The sequence below is a fragment of the Bos javanicus genome, chromosome 22, assembly GCF_032452875.1.
Source record: "Bos javanicus breed banteng chromosome 22, ARS-OSU_banteng_1.0, whole genome shotgun sequence".
NCBI classification, from domain to species: domain Eukaryota; kingdom Metazoa; phylum Chordata; class Mammalia; order Artiodactyla; family Bovidae; genus Bos; species Bos javanicus.
In genome coordinates this window covers 54,526,532-54,548,895 of record NC_083889.1, presented here as the reverse complement: position 1 = coordinate 54,548,895, position 22,364 = coordinate 54,526,532, and the positions used below count along the sequence as shown (strand labels likewise).

General features: G+C 53.9%; 1 protein-coding gene across 15 annotated transcripts in view; it reads left to right on the top strand.

Moving 5' to 3' along the window:
* Positions 1-22,364, top strand: part of ATP2B2 (ATPase plasma membrane Ca2+ transporting 2) — a 380,163-nt gene that overhangs the window by 291,412 nt on the left and 66,387 nt on the right. For all 15 annotated transcript variants that reach the window (XM_061397083.1, XM_061397086.1, XM_061397080.1 and 12 more), the window contains 4 exons: positions 448-645; positions 6,256-6,513; positions 7,524-7,649; positions 21,172-21,297. In XM_061397083.1, the coding sequence (XP_061253067.1) occupies positions 448-645; positions 6,256-6,513; positions 7,524-7,649; positions 21,172-21,297 (708 nt within the window). The remainder of the gene's footprint in view (positions 1-447; positions 646-6,255; positions 6,514-7,523; positions 7,650-21,171; positions 21,298-22,364) is intronic.

Genomic DNA, 22,364 nt, shown 5'->3' with positions numbered 1-22,364 from the left:
ACAGACTGTAGGATCCCAGGACCACCAAGCTCCTATATTCCTGAGCAAGGGGCTCTTCCCTTCGCAGGACTCCCCCAGCACCCGCATGGGGCAGGCGTGCAGAGAAACACGGGTTGAATGAATAACGGGATGAACAAAAAACTATTGGAGTCCTAGGCCCTGTGATGTGATAGCTTGTCTATGATGGTAGATATTGGACCCTGGGGCCCCTGCAACTTGAACAGCAGAATGCCCCAGTCCTCCAACTCCAGCACGCTGTGATGCCGTTCAGGAGATCTTCTGGGTGGAAGCTAGCATTGGGCGCCGGCTCCTGGTGGGTTCCTGCTGGTTTCCTGCCTTGTTTTTGCCTCTCTCCCCCTGCCACGCGGCCGCCCTCCTCGGAGTGATTCCTGGGCATGTGTGTCTCTCCAGGACCCCCAGGCCAACCTCTCTGCACTCTGTCCTCAGGTTTGCCGGGCACTGCTCCAGACCTGGAGAAGAGAAAGCAAATTTTTGGGCAAAACTTTATACCTCCAAAGAAGCCAAAAACCTTCCTGCAGCTCGTGTGGGAGGCCCTGCAGGACGTGACGCTGATCATTCTGGAAATCGCCGCCATCATCTCCCTGGGGCTCTCCTTCTACCACCCGCCCGGCGAGAGCAACGAAGGTAAGACGGCACCTGGGACCTCCCTCTCCTGGCCTGCAGCACGCATGCCCGGCCACACCTCGGGGCACCTGGGGGCTCAAGGCCACCGTTCCCTCCAGGCTGGGAAACTGAGGCCAAGGGGCAGTGGGTGGCTGAGCTGGACCGGGGCTGAGAGTGCCTGGCCCCCCTTCTCCCATGTGGGAAACACAGAGGTTGGTCAACCACGGTCACGTCAGGGTGAGCGTTTGTCGAGCACTTAGTGTGCCGAACTCCAGGCCGAGATACCGTCCTCCTAACAACCCCATGACATAGGGGCCATGATTACGCCCATTTTAAAGATGTGCCTTGGGCACAGGGAAGTGCATTAACTTGCTCCAGGTCACCCAGCTAAGAAAGAGCCCCGAGATTTTGCGGTGGGCTTGTTAAAGACACCACTGCCGGACCACGCTCTTGTTCGGTCGTTCAGTCGTGTCCCATTCCTTGCCCTTGCGGCCTGTGGCTGCAGCACCCCGGGCTTCCCCGTCCTTCAGCATCCCCCAGAGCTCGCTCAGACTCATGTCCATCGAGTCAGTGAGGCCATCCAGCCATCTCATCCTCTGTCGTCCCCTTCTCCTCCTGCCTTCAGTCTTTCCCAGCATCAGGGTCTTTTCCAATGAGTCAGCTCTTCACATCAGGTGGTTAAAGTATTGGAGCTTCAGCTTCAGTCCTTCCAGTGAATATTCAGGGTTGATTTCCTTTAGGATTGTCTGGTTTGATCTCTTTACTGTCCAAGGGACTCTCAAGAGTCTTCCCCAGCACCACAGTTCTGAAAGCATCAATTCTTTGGCGCTCAGCCTTTCTTTATGGCCACTCTCTGGTTATGTTGAATGGAATCCAAGGGAGAGTGACCCCAAACTTCTATCCAGCTGCTCTCTGTGGGCTCCTCACTCTCACAGCTGACGACAGACCCTCCGAATCGCCCACCTATGGGCAGCATCCATGCTCCATCGGACACGGTGTCAGCCTCGGGCCCCTTGCCCTCTGGGTGCTCTAGCTTCTGAGTGATCCTGTTTCAGCTCCGACACTGGGCTCCCAGAGGCCCCCAACTGTGAGAAAAGCCATGATGACGTCAGAGCCCTGTGCAGCTGATATTCTGGAACAGGGATCGCAAACTTCAGAGCACGGCCACATCCTGTTTGTGTGTGGCCCTTAAGCAAGTCACTTTCCTTCTGTGAATCTCAGTTTCCCCATCTGCTAAACAGGGCAACAGACCTCACCTGGAGGGGCTCTAACAAGGAGGTGGTGGAGGGGCATGTGGACAGCCTGGCACACAGAGGGCGCCCAAAGATGCTGGGCCTGCTGCCGCTGTCGGGGGACCACCCTGGGCTTCCTTCCCTGCAAGTGTGAGGCGGGGATCTCACACTCGGTGCCTTGCAGGAGGAGGACTCTCAGTCGCGATCCTTTGCTTGGTTCAGGGCCAGCACACCCTGGTGGGGCTGATGCTGAGCACGCTTGGCCACGTGACGCGTCTCGGGCTTGAGAGGACACCCTGAAATGTGCCCTGGGTTCTGAATGGGGCCATTGCTTGGTGGGTGGAAGAAGTACTGCCCCACTCATCCAGGGAGGGTTCTGGAGTAAACCTACTTTCTCAGTCAGGACTTGGGAGCCCTAATGGAAAACCTCATAAATAAGTGAGGAGGTTGGGATTAATATATACACACTAATAGACATTAAAATAGATAACCAACCAGGACCTGCTGTACAGCACAGGGAACGCCGCTCAATATTTTGTAATAACATATAAGGAAACAGAATCTGAAAAAGAATAGATATGTACATATAACTGAATCACCGGGCTATACACCGGAAACTAACATGACATTGTAAATCAACTAGACTTCTATTTTAAGAAAAGAAAACCTCAGCCTCCATTCTTCCTTTCATTCCAAATACTGAGCACCTGCCAAGGGCTAGACTTCACCAACTCCATGCAGCTTCCCTTTATCATGGCAAAGGTTTTTAAGCCTGAATCCCTCTACACATCTATACGTAAATAGAAAGACAGGCAGACTGATAAATATATACACATAAACCACGGGCTATGTAGGATTACATAAGATATATTGTTTTGCTGTTAGATTTTTATAATCTGATTTGCATTAGTAGAAAAGTACAAATACTTTGTTATTAATTATTATTAGGCATCTTAATGTGCTTCATAAATAGATGATCCTTCTAGGTTCACTGCTTCAGGCAAGCAAATAAAAAGTGAAAACTAAATATAGGAAATAATCTTTATGGGCCTCATTTGCCCAAATGAGGAGGTGGTCCCTGAGGTTCCTTGTACGGCTGCTACCCCACTCTCTCCCACGCCAAAATTTCCTGAAAAACTGGATAACCAAGTCTATCTGGTCAGCTACCTTTAATTTTTTTTTTTTTTTTTTACCTAATATTACTAGTTGCAGCCATGAAATTAAAAGATGCTTACTCCTTGGAAGGAAAGTTATGACCAACCTAGATAGCATATTCAAAAGCAGAGACATTACTTTGCCAACAAAGGTCCGTCTAGTCAAGGCTATGGTTTTTCCTGTGGTCATGTATGGATGTGAGAGTTGGACTATGAAGAAGGCTGAGCGCCAAAGAGTTGATGCTTTTGAACTGTGGTGTTGGAGAAGACTCTTGAGAGTCCCTTGGACTGCAAGGAGATCCAACCAGTCCGTTCTGAAGGAGATCAGCCCTGGGATTTCTTTGGAGGGAATGATGCTGAAGCTGAAACTCCAGTACTTTGGCCACCTCATGCAAAGAGTTGACTCACTGGAAAAGACTCTGATGCTGGGAGGGATTGGGGGCAGGAGGAGAAGGGGACAACAGAGGCTGAGATGGCTGGATGGCATCACCAACTCGATGGACATGAGTTTGAGTGAACTCCGGGAGTTGGTGATGGACAGGGAGGCCTGGTGTGCTGCAATTCATGGGGTCACAAAGAGTCAGACAGGACTGAGCGACTGAACTGAACTGAACTGAACTGAATATTAATAGTTGATTCCTTTTTTCTGCATCACCTCTTTCCAAAGAGGATTTAAAGCAAATAAGTTTGCTCCCTTGATTGAGATATAAATTTGACTTTGAACTGCCTGGCAACCAAAGCAGAAAGTGAACTGGGGTGATTTGCATAGCTCAAGTTATCAGTTAGGAGGAAAGGTAGTTCTTTGAGAAGATAGTACACCCCCTGACAATGAATTGTGGGATGAACTTACACACAGGACCTTATGTGCGAGCGTGCTGTGTTGTTTCAGTCGTGTCCGACTCTTTGCGACCCCATGGACTGTAGCCCACCAGGCTCCTCTGTCCATGGGACTGTCCAGGCGAGAATACTGGAGTGGGTTGCCACGTCCTCCTCCAGGGGATCTTCCCCCATCCAGGGGATTGAACCGGCGTCTCCTACGTCTCCTGAATTGGCAGGTGGATTCTTTACCATGCGCCACCTGGGAAGCCCAGGCCATTATGAGAGATGCATAATGGGCAGCATTCTTTGCAGAAATTTTGTAGAAAATAGAGAAGAAGATGGTACACTGCTTCTTGCATAAGCTTCGAACAAAGCTAAGGGCGCAACACAAAAGCATGATAAGGAGGGTAATTCTTACTGTTTTTAGAGCCACCTCTAGTTGGGAGCTTTTAGGGTAAAAGTTCATTTGATACTCACTTGACCCTCACAACAGCCCTGTGGGCAGATACTCTTATTACCCAGGAAACCGAGGCCCCGAGATGCTAAATGACTTGGAAGGGCAGACTCCGGGAACCAGCAGAACCGTGACTCAGACCAAGGCGTTCTGGCCCCCGAGCCCGCGTGCCTGTCCGTCGGCTGCCTTTCCTCAGAAAGGGACCAGGTTGAGTCAGTGCCACCCAGATAAGTGACCTCAGGTGACCCTGTGTAGTGCAAGCTTAGAACTCAGCGGGCAGCGGGGAGAGGGGGTCAGTGGGAACACAGATCAGGCTCCCGGAGTGGTGCCCCGCAACCCTGCTCTCAGATGCCTGGGGTCGCCTCCATCCTAGCGAGATGGGAACCAAGGCCCAGAGAGGGGAAGGACTAGCCTAAGGTCACACAGATTGGTGGCAGGAGGGCTGGGTTTGGAACGCCAAGCTTCTGGTTGTTTCTACTGCCCTTCACTTCTTCTAGCTGAGACACCAGCTTAGGCCACAGTGGGTTGACAAGGGCAGCTGAATACACTCTTCTACAGAACGGAGTTCTTGAACTTTGTGACTCACTCCTCCCTGACACCCAGGCCCCAGCCTGCGCTCTGAACCTTCCATGGTGCCTGGACCACCCCCACCATGGCAGACGTAGGCTGCATCAGTTACGTGTAAAGTGATGCTGTGTACTAAGTTGCTCAGTCATGTCCAGCTCTGTGCAACCCTATGAACTGTAGCACCCCCCCCCCAGGCTCCTCTGTCCATGGGATTCTTCAGGCAAGAATACTGGAGTGGGTTGCCATGCCCTTCTCCAGGGGACCTTCCCAACCCAGGAGTCAAACCCGCATCTCTTATGTCTCCTGCATTAGCAGGCAGGTTCCTGACCCCTAGTGCCACCTGGGAAGCCATAAAACGGTGCTGGTGACGGACTAACACTAGACTGCCCTGCAGTACCCAGAACCCCTCCCTGTCTGCTTTCTTGGCTCAGAGACCTCTAGACACTTGTTGGAGGTCACAAAGCACTTTCATGGCAGGGCTAGGATAGGCATAACCCCTGCTCCCAGCTCCCTGCCGTGACAAGTCCCTTAGTGCCAGAGAGCCAGCAGAGTGCCCAGCACATAATAGGTGCTTAGAAAATGTTTGTGACTTGACCAGTTTTGAGAGTCCGTATTTGATGCCAGGCCCTGGTAACCACCTCAGAAGTAGTTTCTCCAGTTTACTGATGAACAGTTAGAGGGAAGGCCAAGTGGGTTCCCCAAAGTCACACAGACAGTGAGCAGACACACCTTAGAAAGCCCTGGGTCTGAGGAGGGCAGTTGCAGTTTCCCCAGATCCTGTGGTCACAATCCCCAGATCCTGTCCCTGCCCCAGTCCAAGGGAGCCCAGAGGTGACCTCAGCAGGACCCACCCACACCTCTCTTTCTTCCCCTTCCTCTTCTCTTTCCCCTGATTGCCCCAGAGCAGCAGGAGGTGTTCTCAGGGTCTGGTGGCTCCAAGTGGTGAAAGGAACCCACACCTCTACTTTCTTGCCCTTGTAGGTACCATGTAGTCATCAGACTGTAGGTCACACAAGTGGCTCAGGGTATCAGTATCCTCACTGTGTATTGGAGGCTCAGATCCAGTAAGACCCTCCTGTGTGCCGAGCGCTGCCTGGAGCTTTTACCTTCCTCCCCTGGAGCCTGGCCTCAGTGACTCCCGCTTTGCAGACGAGCACACTGCAGCTCAGGGAGGGCAGGGACTTACCCAGGACCAGAAAGGGGCAGCAGCAGGGTTCGGACCCAGCTTGTTGGAGAGCAGGTCCCGCCCCAGCCTAAAGGCCTGCCTCACAGTTGCTGGAAGAATGGAAGGAAAGGATGTCAGCAAAGCTGCCTTTTAGACCCTAAAGCACTTGCACTGTAGATTACCATGAGGCCCCTTCTGCCTGGCTCACCCGCCCTGCCTGCTTCCTTCCGCTCTGCGCAGGATGTGCGACGGCCCAGGGCGGGGCAGAGGATGAAGGGGAGGCAGAGGCGGGCTGGATCGAGGGGGCCGCCATCCTCCTGTCGGTCATCTGCGTGGTCCTGGTCACCGCCTTCAATGACTGGAGCAAAGAGAAGCAGTTCCGGGGCCTGCAGAGCCGCATTGAGCAGGAGCAGAAGTTCACTGTGGTCCGGGCCGGCCAGGTGGTCCAAATCCCTGTGGCTGAGATCGTGGTTGGGGACATCGCCCAGGTAAAATATGGTAAGTGACCCCACTGTTGAGCTGGGTGCTAGAACTGGAGTCCAGGCAGGGGTGGGAATGGGCCAGGCAGACCCAGAGAAGCAGGCCCAGGGCAGAGGGTGGATTCCTGAAGGCTGACCCCAAGCTAAAATATTTTCTGAGCTTCTTGGAGAGGTGGAAGGCTCATTTCTGGACGAGGTAGGATTCCAGAATGTATTTAAACCATAAAATGGCAAATGCATGACACATGTACCACCACTCTCCAAACGGCTACCCTTAGCAGACATTACTAGTTGATCTCAGCTCAAAGCTGAGATAACATCATCAGATGACTTCTCAGCCCAGCACTCCAAGGAACACTAACACTCAGAGTGGGTTGATGAAGGGAAATCCATTTCCCTTCTCTGATTTGGCTGTTGGTGGATGGTTGTTGTGCTAGAGAAGGTGTTATAAGGAGTGGACACGAATGAGCAAACATTCTAGGCCCGTGATGCTGCCATGGAGAAAGTGAGCAGGCTGGTGCCAAAGGGGATTTAGCTGAGATATGTCCTAGGTAAGTAGAGGTAAGAGAAGGGGGAAAGGTTGGAGGACCCCTTCTCACCAGCCGTATTATCCTCCGATAATATTCCTGTCTTGGGGTCTATTCAGCCTAGTCAAGACAGGCCCTTCCCAAAGAATTTCCCCAAACCATAGTTGAGGCCAAAGAAGAATGAGTCATTGAGAAAACTGGGCCCCAAATCCATGCCATGCCAAGAGAAGCACCTTAGAAACTGAGGGACATGCCCACTTGAGCTCAGATAGAGGCAGGACCTGACCTCAGCGCTCCAGGCCCCCTGCCCTTCACCCGGGCCCCAGGCTTCAGCTGCCCATTGGCCTGTGACGGATGCCACCTTGGTTCCTGCACCCTGGGAGCGCCAGGCAGCCTGTTCCAGAAGGCGACTCCTCCTTGCAATCATGCTTGAAGGGAATATTCCAGCCTCTTCAGCCCTTGAGACCCTGCTGACGGCCCCCCTTGCCCTTCCTCCCACCAGGCGACCTCCTCCCTGCCGACGGCCTCTTCATCCAGGGCAACGACCTCAAGATCGATGAGAGCTCCCTGACGGGGGAGTCTGACCAGGTGCGCAAGTCGGTGGACAAGGACCCCATGCTGCTGTCAGGTGAGCTGCGGCCGCCGTGGGTCACTCCCGTTGCTGCTTCCTGCCCCCGTTCCCCGGGGGCGCCCGTGTCCCCTTGATGAGGCTGGAGGGTCTCAGAGCCTTTGGTCTTTGGCTCCAAATCTCTGGCCAGCTCGGCCCCAATCAAGAACTCCCTCCTTTTCCCCAGAACACATACATTAAGTCTACTGTGTACTCAGTACTTCTCCAGGCCCTGGGGTGAGCCCAGTGAATAAAACTGACAATGAATTCCTGCCCTCCCCACCACCATGGAACTTACCTTCTAGCGAATTGGTTTTCTGAAAGTTGAACATGGAAGTCTATTCCCATTAGGGACAAGAAAGAACCAGTCTGGTGACCATTGTTTTAGAGGCATACTGTGTGCCAGGCACTGGTCTGGGGGCTGGGACCTAAGACAGATGAGGCCCCGGCCTTGAGGAGCTTGTGGTATCGTTAGGAGTCAGACAATGTGAAAATTCCAGAGAGTAATAGATATACTCTTGAGAGTCCCTTGGACAGCAAGGAAAGCCAACCAGTCAATCCTAAAGGAAATCAACCCTGAACAATCATCGGAAGGACTGGTGCTGAAGCTGACGCTCCAATACTTTGGCCACCTGATGTGAAGAGCCAACTCATTGGAATAGACCCTGATGCTGGAAAAGATTGAGGGCAGAAGAAGGAGATGACAGAGGATGAGATAGTTGGATGGCATCACCAACTCAATGACATCACTTTGAGCAAACTCTGGGAGATGGTGAAGAACAGGGAAGCCTGGCGTGCTGCAGTACACGGAGTAGCAAAGAGTCAGACATGACTGATCAACTGAATAACAGCAACGATAGATACTTGATGAAAATAAAACAGGACAATGGAGTGCAGCTGGCTGGGGAGGTCGAGGAGGCCTGTAAGCTGAGGTGTGAATGATGACACAGAGCTGGTCTTCCAACTTTCCAGAGGATGAGTATACCGGCAGCGGGAATGGGAAGTGGAGAGGCCCTGAGGCAGGACTGGGAGCAAGATGGAGGGGTCAGATGTCAGGCCTGGTGTGCCGTGCTCAGGAGTTCATAAATGTTCTGAATGTTATGCGTGCTCTCTAGAATTAGCAGTAAGCTGATCCCGTTTACATTTTTAAGATCTTGGTCTGACTGCTGCAGTGGGGATGGCAAGAGAGGAGGGGTGACCCTGCAGAGGCGAGGTAGCAGTCAGGTGAAATACCTTCTCCGAACAGGACACCAAAAAGGCATTCCTGTCCAGCAGTGCTCAGCACACATCATCTAGGCAGCTGCTCTGAGCCAGGCTGAGCAGTGAGATACCTCCCTCCCTGACCCCACGATGATCCAGACTCACCCTCCACCCTTGGAGGCCTCCAACCTGAGTAAGCAGGAGCATGGAGGCAGGGAGTAGACTTGCAAACAGCTAAGTCCATAGAAGAGGAGTGAGGAAGGTGTGAGGAAACCAAGGGAACAGAACCATCTAGAAGAGGTAGAATTGAGCGGGGTTTTAAAGGATCAGTAGGAGCCCACCAAGCAGAGTTGTGGAGAAAGGGTCCTCCTAGCAGAGGCACAGCGGTCTAAAGGAGGGTGGAATTTCCTAGAAATATTACAAAGAGGAAGAGGAGCATGTCTACAGGGTATGATGGTGAAAAGAACTGAGAATCGGGTCTGGGGCATTTATCAAGAACTTATTCAATTATTCACTTATTGAGCACCTACTGTGTGCCAGTGGTTCATGGAACAAGCAAGGTGCCTGCCCTCCTGAAGCTTAGAATCTGGTAAAAGAGACTGACAAGAAAGGAACAAACAAGCAGATATGTACCACAGTTTCGGATAGGGATAAGTCAGGTGAAGACATTACATCATTGTAGTGAGAAAGAGACCCTGAGGAAGGGGATGGGAATCTTAGTTGATCAGGGAAAAGCGTGTGTGAAGAGGTTGCATTTGAGCTAAAGGCAGAGCAGTGAGAGAAAGAGCATTCCAGAAAGAGGGACAGTAAGTGCAAAGGGCCGGGGGTCTGGCCGAGTGATCATGGAAAGCCATAAATGCCCTCTGGGAACTCAGGGCCACGTGGGAGCTCAGTAAATGGTCATCGCCCTGTGGCCTTGGCTCTGACCTCTGAGCTGAAGTGATTGTCAGAGAGGTGGTTACCCTTGAGAGAAGTGACTCGGTGGGTTATGAGGCTCAGTGCAAGTCGAGGGGAGGTGCTGGGCCTGAGTGGATGGGAAATGAAGGTTCCAGACAGTTTGGAGGAGAGGAGAGGTAGTTCCCTGGCAGGAGGCTGGGGAGAGAAAATGTTCAGGATCACTGACCTGAACGAAGCATCAGCACGCAGCCATGAGGGTGGGCACAGATGTGGAGACCCTGGAAAAGAACAATAGGGTAGAGGTGGATGGGAAGTCGGCTGGCCAGCCCAAGTAGGGTCAGCCACTCTAGTCTCGATCTATCCACCTGGAGGGAAGTCAAGACAAATGGAGGAGACCCTGGGCCTCTGGGTGTCAGGAAACAGGAGCCAGGGTCTCCTGTGATGTCTTTTGTGGGCAGAACAGAGAGGGTGTGCCGAGGCCAGGGGATCTCGGTCGGTTTGTGCTGACGCTTCGTTGCTGGCAATCTGGTGGGAGGTTTCTAGCAGGCTTCCCTGGAGCTCTGTCCTGTTACAGTACGGAAAGTGTGCCCATCAAGTTTGCAGAGCCCACACACCCAGGGAGGGTCAGGACCCATGAAAGGTGGCCAGAGTGCAGGGCGAACTAGACTCGAGAAAATGCAATGGACTCTGAGCTGCAGCCAACACCCTGAAATGTGAGGGGGAGGGAGGGCGGCGGCTCAGCCCAAGTTCCGGGGGAAAGACGGTGAGAGAGGGGCGTAGTCCGCCCGATGGAAAGCAAGCTGATTGGAGAGAGAATTCTGTGACAGTCAGAACCATTCTAGGAACAAAAGAGGCTGCCTGTGTGGTAGTGAGTTCCCTGTCACTGATTGTATGTAAGTAGGGCCTGGACAGACTGGGGGTGGGGTGGTTGTAGAGGAGGCCAGAGCTCTGAGCAGACACTGCCTTCAATGTCCCTCCCTGTGGTGAGAGTCACAGATTCAGTGCACCCGTCCTCACCCGCACCTCTGCTACAGACCCGCCTTGCTTCCTTTCCTCTGCCCTGCCTCTACTAGGGCTATTTGCTCCTCCCAGGTGGCCCTTTTCCTTTCTCGTTGCACATTTAACTCCTGCCCATCTGCTCAGTGCCCCCTCCTCCACGAAGTCTGCACCTTTGGCCTGCACCCCAGCACCGCCTGGGACCCTTGTGTTGGCCCGCGACATCACACAACACTCGGCCATTCGGGCACAGGCTGTCATGCTGATTGAGTTTTGTGCTGCGCAGAGCATGTCAGATAAACAGCGAGACTATCCACAGTCCCGCCACCCAAACAAATCTAACAGGTGTCACATTTATGGGCTCTTCCATCCTTGGCCGGTCCAAGTGGGTGGGAGCCCAGGCCTGAGGCTGCCAGGAGGTCCGCCCAGCTCCACCCCAGGCCCTGCACCCCTTAGGGTTCAGGCAGTGTGTGTGAGAGTGAAGAGGGAGGCTGCACTGCGTAATAGAAAGAGCAGAGTTCAGCCAGGCTGAGCCAGATCTGGGCTCTGGAGTGAACTCACTCTGTGGCCTTGGGCACGTCGCTTCACTTCTCTGAGCCTCGGTTTACCTGTGAGGACAATAGCGATATCCTGGTGTGTGATGTAGGTGAGGCCCTTACCTAGCATGGTGCAGCCAGAGGGATGCCCATGGTGGGCTGGGTCCCTTCCCTGCTCCTCCCAAGGAGCCTGGACTTGGGAGTGACTTAGGCCTGGGTTCAAATCCCGACTCTGCCCTTCACTGGCTGGGAGACCCTGGACAAGCTTCTTTCTGAGCCTGTGTTCCCTCACTTGTAAAATGGGAGAACAACTCCAGCTTATGTGTCCTTTTCCCACCTCTTCGTTCATCTTGAATGTGTCACCGTTCCCCCTCTCTGGGCTGGCCCTGTCTCTCCATCGTGTAACCCCTCCCCACCTACAGCCTGCATGAGCCTGCCTTCTCCAGGCAGTCCCCCTGGATTGCTGTCTTCCCCAGTGCTCTCAACTCTGCATAACTGTCCTTTGGGCACTCTTCTTTGGGGGGGGAATACGACTAGACTTCTCACACCCTTCCCCTGTGCTAGAGGCTTCGCTGGGCCTTCTGGTCAGATGACCCTCAGAAAATACAGAGAGACCAGCCTGGGGGCACCTGCAGGGTCCTCTTGGTAGTTGAGGAACCACCCCCACCCCACACACACACACATCGCATCGAGCACATTGGCTCAGCCTGCTGCTGCTGCTGCTGCTAAGTCGCTTCAGTCGTGTCCGACTCTGTGCGACGCCATAGACGGCAGCCCACCAGGCTCCTCTGTCTCTGGGATTCTCCAGGCAAGAACACTGGAGTGGGTTACCATTTCCTTCTCCAATGCATGCATGCATGCTAAGTCACTTCAGTCATGTCCGACTCCGTGCAACCCCGTGGACAGCAGCCCACCAGGCTCCTCTGTCCACGGGACTCTCCGGGCAAGAATACTGGAGTGGGTTGCCATTTCCTCCTCCCGGCTCAGCCTTGAGGAATGCAAACAATGCTTGGTTCTGGGTCCAGTGGCCCAGCCCGTGACCCTGGCCAGGTTGCTTTGTCTCTGAGCCTCCAGGTCCACGTCTGTGTAGTCACCGGGCCCCCCCACATCTGCCTATGCACAGGGCTGTTCTGGGGACCACATGCCTAAACCAGTGGGACTATCCTTTGTGAATGGTGTGCTTGTGAGACGCTGTGTGATGTGGATCAGACACAGAGGCAGAACCCCCCAGTTCCTGCTCTGCATCAGCTCCCGCTATGACCTCAGCCCCTTGGGGCCTCAGTCTCCCCATCTGACAAATGGGGGCAGACCAGCCTTCAGGAAGATTCAGCTGTATCTCTAGCACTCAGGGCACAAAGGAAATCCTAAAGCCCCGAGCACAGACAGGAGGACGCAGGCCTGTATCTGCAGTGTCTTCTACCTGGGCAGAGGAGATGAGCAGGAATCTCAGGGTGATTCTCTGTCCATGGGGCCGGGCAGGGCTGGTGGTGGGCAACAAACCCAATGTCACCTTCTCCCCCTGCTGCCCACCCACATGCCACCAGTGTGGCTGTGATGTCCACTCTGCAAGGGGACCCAGAGTTTCAGACACTTCACGTACAATTGGTTAAGATGTTGGGGGGAAATTTCAATTCTTTAAAAGTCTGTGTGGGTCAGACAGCATGCAAATGGGCCCTGGAGTGCAGGGGCCCATGAACTCAGCCTATTTTTTTTTCTAGTTTTGTATTTTAAAATAATTTCAAACTTTCAGAAAAGTTGCAGGAGTAGCATAATGAACGCCTGCATGCCCTCCCTCTGATAAAACTGCTATGGCCTTCCGCTGCCCTCGCTCTCAGGAGCCATACGCTCTCCTTGTCAGGACCCCTTCCTCCTTCAGGTGTGTCTCCCGAGAAAAGGTATTTTCATGAGTAACAACAGCACAGTTGTCAACTCAGGAAGCACACCAGACATACCATCCTCGTTCACGTGTACTGCCAGTACCCACAGCATCCCCCAGGCTGGGGCCCGGCGCAGATGCCCTGCAGCCTTTAGACATCCTGCTTCCTCAGACTCCCTCAACACCGAGCAGATCTGCAGCCTTTCCTGGAAAGCCAGTGGTTTTTAGCCCTTCTGGGTCATGAACCCCCATGAAAGCAGTGATCCCTCCTATTAGAAATAAATGCCCAGACTTGCCTCTTTGCAGCCTGGCTTTCCACGTGGCGCTAGAGGTAAAGAACCCACCTGCCAGTGTAAGAGACGTAAGAGGCGCAGGTTCAGTCTCTGGGTCGGGAAGATGCCCTTTAGAAGGAAATGGGAACCTGCTCCAGTATCCTTCCCAGGAAAATCCCATGGACTGAAGAACCTGGTGGGCTACAGTCCATGGGGTCACAAAGAGTCAGAAAGGACTGAGGAACACACCGACACACACACACACACACACACAGAGTGAATGCCACAGGAAACCGAAGACTAGGCAGGACCAGCACGCTGTCCTCAAAAGCTGCGACGCCCACCCCCAGCAGACCCTCGGCTCAGCCCCCTGCAGGACCCCCCTCTCCCTCCTCCCTTACTCCTGGAACCAGAGCCCGAATGGCACGAGGTAACCCAGGACCTCGACAACCCTCTGGGGCCCGCTGCCCACCCTGCCCGCCGAGCGCAAGGCCAGGCACGGGGAGCCGGACCTGCCGCCACTGCCGCCGCCAGGGAGCCTAGGACGACACCGTGACCGCAGGGAGGCCCCATCTGCCACGCGGCCCGCGCTCTCTCCATTACACTACCCTGCCTCTTCTCCACGAGAGGCAGCGGGGTGTAGTGGATAGAGCACGGGTTCAAGTCCCGGCTCACCTCTCACAGCTGTGACCCTGGGCCATCGCTCAACCTCTCTGAGCCAGGGAGGCCACAGGTGGGCAGAGGGGCCGGGGCTGGCACTCGCACCAAGGCCTGCCTCACGGGGTTGTTGTGAGGGGGACGGGCTCGTGGGTGCTGCAATGCTCTGCCGACTTGGAGTGCTCGTGGGCCTGAGTTATTGCTGTTGTTAACCGCGTCGGTAACAGTAACGACGACAGCACCACATCTGGGCCAGGAACCGCATGGGCTTGGCCTGGTGCTCTGCTGGAGGCAGGTGATAACTCCCGGACAGGGCCTCCGTCCTTCTTCTCGTCTCTACTCTCAGGAAAAGGCCTCTGAGACGGCCCGGCCTCTCCACTCTCCCTGTCCGGAGAGAGGCTTCGGAAGTCAAAGCCTGGAGGATGAGGAGCTCTGTGCCTTGTGTGCTGTGCAGCCTCTCAGCCATTTGACCTCTCTGTGCTCAGAAGCTTCATTTCATAAAGCTAGGCTTCACTAGGCCTGCCCGCAGGGCCTCAGTGCACCCCACTTGTCATCTCCAGAGCCTGTGCCCTGAGATGCCATCTGGACCAGGTCTGGGGCAAGTCTGAGGCAGAGGTGGGCTTTGAGCCTGCAGTCGGGTAGGTTCTGGCCCACACTCTGCTGCCAGCTCAGAAATCACCTCCAGGGGGACGAGATGAAGGTTCAGGTGGGGGGCCTGGATAGGCCATCCTGTTGGCTGGAGCCTGCAGAGTTCTCGGGGTCCAAGGTCCTTTCTGACTCACCGATGGACGGACAGACGGGTGCTGACACGGCTCCCCCTGACTCACCTGCTTCCCTCTCACTCCTCGGGGCCCTGCCTCGGATTTTGTGCACAAGCCCCACCACCCCCCACCACCCCCAGCAAGGGGGAGAGAATAGGAGCCTGAGCCTCCCAGCTGCCCAAGCAATGTGCTTTGAAATGCGGGTGACAATGGTGACCTCACCAGGGTCCATGGCCACCGAGAGGGAAGAGCAGGCCACAGAGTGTGGGGCACAGAGAGACCCTCTGTGCATAGTGGTTCTCTTCTTCCCTCCCTCAGCACACCTCCAGTGGCTCCCCAGTGAACCCCAAACAGACACCCAACCCTGCAGCCCTCCTCTGCTCAGGCCGCCGCTCCCTTCATGAGCCCTGAGCTTCAGCCCAGCTGATCCGTGGCCGTCTCCTGCCTTTGCCTGAGCGGGGCCCCAGCCTTCCCTGCTCCCGCTGGTCTAGAGGCCCTTGGGTCTCTGTTGTCTTGTGTTGTTGCTCATCTGTGTGCCTGTCTGCTCCCCCAACTACACTGTGAGCCGGTGGAGGACAGGGACCACCGGGAGCCCCTTGGCACAGAGCGGGACCCCACCACACCCATCTGTCGAGTGAACAAGCGCAGCCCGGACAGGGAGCGACTCGTGGTCAGTCTGTCCGCTCAGCCTCCGCCCGCCCCTCCAGAGTCCCCGAGATGCTGCCTTTAATAGAGGCTGCCCTCCTCCAGCCGGGAGGGACCCTCATCTCCAGGAGACCTGGGTTCCCAGACTTCACTGCTGAGAGGCGATGACTGAAGCCAGACCTCTAACAGAGGACAAAACTGAGGTCCACCAAGGAGAGGGCTGGCCTCAGGCCGCTCAGCAAACCAGAAGCAGACCACAGACTGATTCCCAGGGCCCTCCCTCCTCAGCCCAGGGCCTCTCCATCGACCATCTCCTAAGCAGTGTATTCTGGGGGGCTCCTTGGGGACTTAGAGGAGGTGGGGGCCACAGGATGGTGTCCAGAGGACCGTGGACATGGGAGCTTGGTGCACAGCCTAGTCAGGATGCCCCTCCCTAAAAGGGTCTCTGTCCACACCCACAGACCTGCGGCTTATATGCCTCTGGTTCTAGTGTTGGAGCTTCGGCCCTTGGGCTTAAACCTCGTCCCCTGCAGGGGATCCTGGAGCTGGGTGGCCCAGTCCACTTGGTTCTTCCTCTGGCAGGAAGGGGCAGCCAGGCTCTGAGGTCCTCGCAGGGGAGGCGGGTGGGCAGTCCAGGGAGCTGTGGGGAGGAGGGCTGGGCTGGATGAAGTTGACCCTTTGTAAAACCATGAAGTGGCTTATGGAGGGGCTGTGGGTCCTCCGTTGTGAATGTAACATGTGCCCACCAAGAAAAATACAGAAAATGAGGCAGCAGTGGCAACAGAGCTGTGGGAGGCAGAGGAAATGCGCTCGATCCTGCCCCCAGGGGCTCAGGGGCCAGGAGGCAGCCCCTGGGGAGACTGCCGGCAGAGGAGACCAGAGAGGTGACATCCTTCTGTGGGGGTCAAGGAAGTCACCTGAGAGGAGGGGCGTTTGTCCTGAGCCTTGAAGAGGAGGTTTTGGACAAGAAGTGGAAGAAGGGCATTCAGGCCGTGATAACTGTGTGAGCAGAGATGGGCATGGGGCTGGGGTCGGCGGCGGGACGGAAGGGCCGCTCCCAGTGCTGCTCCCAGGGAGGGGGCGCGTGGCTGGAGTCGGTGGTCCAGGGCTCAGAGAAGGGTGAGAGCTGACCCAAGGGTTGCTAATGAAGGCGTCTGGACTTTGGGGAGCTATGGAAGGTGTCTGAGCTGGGGGACGGTAGTCAGAGCTGAGGCTGGGCGTGCTGCTGAGGTGTGGAGGGAGGGGGGACCAGAGGGGGAGGTGAGGCCCCCGACTCCTCTGGCCCCTCCAATGCGGAGGCCTGGAGGACCCCCGGGGCTGGGTGGGAGGTGGCCAGCCCTTCTCCCCGACCTCCCTGTGTCCCCGTGTCCCCGTGTCCGGAGGCCGCCTCTCTGGCTTCCTCTTCCTTCCCCCCCTCCTCCCTGCCTCCTGGTGCAGAGCTGCCAGCTCCCTGCTGAGCTGGGAGTGATTAGATCAGAAGGTGATTTGGGGTCTGATTATCTTGGGTGGAAATTGGCCCCCTGTGTCTTTTTCCATCCCGCCCAGGGCCGGGGAGGTGGGGAGCGGCTTCTCTGTCGACACCCAGGCCGAGCCAACTTTTTCACGAACGTGTTTGGGACCAGTGTGTGGCCTTGTTTCTGAGGAAGTGCAGCATCTGACCAACCCGGCAGGGGGCTCTGTCCCTCACCAGCCAGGGACCCTGGACGGGCCACTCCTCCCAGAGCCCCGGGTTTCTCCTCTGCCAGCTGAGGGCCAGCGTGAGAGCTGACGAGATGATTGCACGTGAAGGGTCAGGGTTAAGGTTGGGGTTAGGATCGGGGTGAGGGCACGAGGCCTGGCGTGGAGTAGGTGTCCTGCAGAAGGTCGTGCTGATTCCGTCCCTGCCGTCTACGCCCTGTGAGTGCACTGAAGTGTGCTCACCCCTCACCTTTAAACATCTGCAGTGACCTCACACCACCCACAGGTGACCTCTCTGCGCCTTAGTTCCTCATCTAATATAGCTGATACCTAATAGTCCATCCTGCCAGCCCCCACACAAGCTGAGCCCGCGCTTGAGAAAGCTTTTTGTCAGCAAGTCACTGTAGTTCCCAAAGCCCCATAATGGGGCCCAGGTCGTGCTTATGCCCCTCGTGAGGAGAGTGTGCTCCGGGGTCTGCCTGTGATGGGAAGACACCTGGCCTGGGCCTTCCAGCCTGGAGTCAGTGTCCGAGAGCTTTCTGTGGTCCCCACTGTTCCCTGCCTGGTGATGGGCGTGGAGCCTGGGGATGGGCGCAGAGCCTGGGGATGGGCACGGAGCCTGGGGATGGGCCCGGAGCCTGGGGATGGGCATGGAGCCAGTCGCAGAGGGCATCACGTGAGAGCCTGGATTCTGGTACGGCTTGCTAAGCTCCAGGCTGCCTCTGGGAGTCTTCATGACTTCGTTTGCCCTTCATGGATGGACAAACCAACTTTTACCACCTCAAAGGAACTTACTGGAGGATATCTGTCTGTCTGTAAAGCACTTTAAGATCCTGACATCCTAGAGGCCAAATGGCTGAAGCCCCACAAACACGCACACACACACACACACAACCAGACATGTGTGCAAACATATACACGCACAGACACCATCTCAAAACATGGCTCAGGTCCTAGGAGAAAAAGGAAAGGAGTGGACAAAACCTCTTGAAACGTGAAAATAGATTCCTTGCTTTAAGGAAAGTGCTTTCTGCCCCGACTTAGAACCTGTTGACTCTTATTTTACATGCAATTCTAATGAGTCTGTCCACCTAGACTTCAAGTCTGAAGCAAATTGGGAGAACAAGGAGAAGGCCTTTAGTGACAAGTGACCCTGAAAACAGGAAGAAACGACCATTGATCGTAAGTGGAAACAAGGAAAATCTGAAAACAGCAGAAGGAGTTTGAGAAACAAGTATTCAGGGGTGTTTGGTGTCTGGGCTTGGTGGTCATGGCCGCCTGTCTGATAGACCAGATATAATTCTTCCTGTGCGGCCTGAGGATGGCTGGAGACCCTATACCATGCAGGACTGGATTCTTACCTCTCTGCTGGAGGAGGAGCTACATGCTCGTATAGAGGATTTTCTAGCCAGAGCAGTAAAAAGGAAAAATCACAAAAAGACAAGCGCTTGACAGGCCAAACTTCACTTCCCTAGGTTCTTTACTAAGCAGAGTGCCCACTTGTCAAGAAGAAGTTGACAACAAAGACCCCGAAGATGAGTAAAAGTGGAGCTACTCTGCTCAAAGGCCTCCCTCCCTCCTTCCCCACAGCTCCCCTCAGGCCCCTGGAAGAATTCCAGGACCCTTTGGAACCCAGTTTGAAAAATCTAAAATTCTCGGAAGGGAGTTTGTAACTTTTCTTGTACCATGGACTCCTGGGAAGGTCCGGGGTCATCATCAGTTCAGTTCAGTCGCTCAGTCGTGTCCGACTCTTTGCGACCCCATGAATCGCAGCACGCCAGGCCTCCCTGTCCATCACCAACTCCTGGAGTTCACTCAGACTCATGTCCATTGAGTCAGTGATGCCATCCAGCCATCTCATCCTCTGTCGTCCCCTTCTCCTCCTGCCCCCAATTCCTCCCAGCATCAGGGTCTTTTCCAATGAGTCAACTCTTTGCATGAGGTGGCCAAAGTAGTGGAGTTTCAGCTTCAGCATCATTCCTTCCAAAGAAATCCCAGGGCTGATCTCCTTCAGAATGGACTGGTTGGATCTCCTTGCAAGACTCTCAAGAGTCTTCTCCAACACCACAGTTCAGAAGCATCAATTCTTCGGCGCTCAGCCTTCTTCACAGTCCAACTCTCACATCCATACATGACCACAGGAAAAACCATAGCCTTGACTAGACGAACCTTTGTTGGCAAAGTAGTGTCTCTGCTTTTGAATATGCTATCTAGGTTGGTCATAACTTTCCTTCCAAGGAGTAAACGTCTTTTAATTTCATGGCTGCAGTCACCATCTGCAGTGATTTTGGAGCCCAGAAAAATAAAGTCTGACACTGTTTCCACTGTTTCCCCATCTATTTCCCATGAAGTGATGGGACCGGATGCCATGATCTTCATTTTCTGAATGTTGAGCTTTAAGCCAACTTTTTCACTCTCCACTTTCACTTTCATCAAGAGGCTTTTTAGTTCCTCTTCACTTTCTGCCACAAGGGTGGTATCATCTGCATATCTGAGGTTATTGATATTTCTCCCGGCTATCTTGACTCCAGCTTGTATTTCTTCCAGTCCAGCGTTTCTCATGATGTACTCTGCATATAAGTTAAATAAACAGGGTGACAATATACAGCCTTGACGTACTCCTTTTCCTATTTGGAACCAGTCTGTTGTTCCATGTCCAGTTCTAACTGTTGCTTCCTGACCTGCATACAAATTTCTCAAGAGGCAGGTCAGGTGGTCTGGTATTCCCATCTCTTTCAGAATTTTCCACAGTTTATTGTGATCCATACAGTCAAAGGCTTTGGCATAGTCAATAAAGCAGAAAGAGATGTTTTTCTGGAACTCTCTTGCTTTTTCCATGATCCAGCGGATGTTGGCAATTTGATCTCTGGTTCCTCTGAGATGAAGCCAGGGGTCGGCCACCCCTATTCAGAATAAAGCTTTGAAATACATGAAATACCTTGGATCACAAAGGAAGTCAATTATATTGAAATAGCTAAAGTAATTTAAAAAGAATAAATGTGTGCTATAGTAACATATGTGTTTCTTTATTAGTATACTGAATAATGAGATCCAGCAATCAATATAATAACAGCCTTAGTTATGAAATAAGCATAAGCCTAGAAAGTATCTTATCTTGGTGGCACCTCTGATAGCTCAGCTGGTAATGAATCCACTTGCAATGCAGGAGACCCCAGTTCGATCCCTGGGTTGGGAAGATCCACTGGAGAAGGGAAAGGCTACCCACTCCAGGATTTTGGCCTGGAGAATTCCATGGACTGTATAGTCCATGGGGTCACAAAGAGTTGGACATGACTGAGCAACTTCCACTTTCACTTTCAAAAAGTAAGAGATATTTTTCTTTATTTCAAAAATAAAGAGATATTTTTAAAAACTGTGATTTTTGTAACATGCGTAATGGTGTTGTGGGCACCACTGACACTCCTGGAGTTTATTGCCTTTGTTCTTAATGGAGGGAAAATGCTAAATTTCAGTTTGATGTCTGTGAAAATAAAGATTTCATTGTTTCCTCATCCAAGTTCTCGGAGCGCTGAATTCTTTCCTCAGATCTTTGGGGAGGAAGTGGACTTCATTTTAGGCAGTCCTGCCCAGGGCTTAATTGGCATTTTTCTTGCCAGTTGCAGAATTAAGTAGAATGAGGTATGGTTCTAGATATATCAATAAAGGAAAAGACAAGAGTGGTCCCTGCTTGACCTGTAAGGCAGGGAGAGGAGGAATGGGGAGAGAGAAGAGAGAGGAAGGAACTCACCAGGAATGGGTAGGAGAGGATAAGCCTGAGCTTTCCAGGGGCCTAAGAGCTGAGTACAGCAGTGTTTGAGAACCTGGCTCATCATAGCACTGTCCCAAGGTATACTCATCTTTAAAGGACCCACTACGATGATACACATTAAACCTTCACTGTAGGTGGTGCCCCAGGACCTCGACAGGCAGATTGCCAGGAGCAGACTGGGACCAGATTCCTCCCACTCCTTGGGGGAGGGGGTCTGGGCTGTGCAATGGTAACTTGGCTTTCATCCCCATCCCCAGGTACCCACGTGATGGAGGGCTCTGGACGGATGGTGGTGACTGCCGTGGGTGTGAACTCTCAGACTGGCATTATCTTTACCCTGCTGGGGGCCGGTGGTGAAGAGGAAGAGAAGAAAGACAAGAAAGGTAAGCCCAGCCCCCTCATGGACCAGGAGAAGGGCTCTTAAGGCCACATTTTTTTTTGTTGATTCTTTCACTCAACAAGTGAGTTATTGAGTGCCTTTTATGTCCACACCCTGTGCCAACAGTCGCCTCCTGCATCCTCGAGGCCCTGCTTGGGCCAGGAGGCTCTGTCTGTTCCATCTCCAGGGTCTTGTCCCAGTCTCTGTCTTGTCGAGTCATGTCATGGGGGGGCTCCCCTTCCCCTCCGAGCCAGGCCAAGGGTGCGGAGCCTTTTCTTCAGTCTCCAGCCTCAAGTGTGACCTGGTCCCATCATCAGCCCTGATATTGAGTAGGAAACCCCACCTGGGCACATTCCTTCACTACTCTCAATTCCACTGGGCAGAGCTGCACACTCAGTGGAGACTCTATCCAGAAATGATAGGGGAGCTTCTGGGGAAGGTGCCTCCAAATCATCTGTTGTGAGCCCCTCTCTGATGCCCCTGGAGCTGCCATCTCAGCTGAGTTCTGTCTCCTCCTCTCCCAGAAGCAAATGTCCTCACTCCGTGGGCTCCCCTTGGTGCAGCAGGTTGGCATCTTGGGCTAGAAGTGCCTCTCAGAGCATAGGAGGGCTGGTTGGGAGACGTGAGCCCCAATCCATCAGACCAGGCCCAAATCTAACATCCAGCCTCCGGTCCAAAACAGCCAGCTACTTACCAGACATTCACACTCGGTCTTGGGGACCCTCCCCTCTCACAAAGTCTTCAGTCCTTTGTCTCCTTCCCCAAGCCCCAGAGGAGGGTCCCCAACATCCAGACCTTCTGGAACCCAGGGGAAGGAGATGAGATAGTAGAAGACCCCGCTTTTGGTTTTAGGGACAACGGGACTAACCTCCAGCTCTCAGAGGTCAGCCAGTCTTGGCCTGGGACACAATCAAAGGTTACTTGTTCCCAGGGCCAAAACCTGTTTCCTACTGGGGTCCTCCTAAGATTATGGCTGCCGCAGCAGCAGGAACAATGGCAGGAAGCTGTGATCTGTGCGAGCTGAGGTTGAAACTGAGGACAGGTCTTGGCCATGAGGCACAGAGCGCGTCA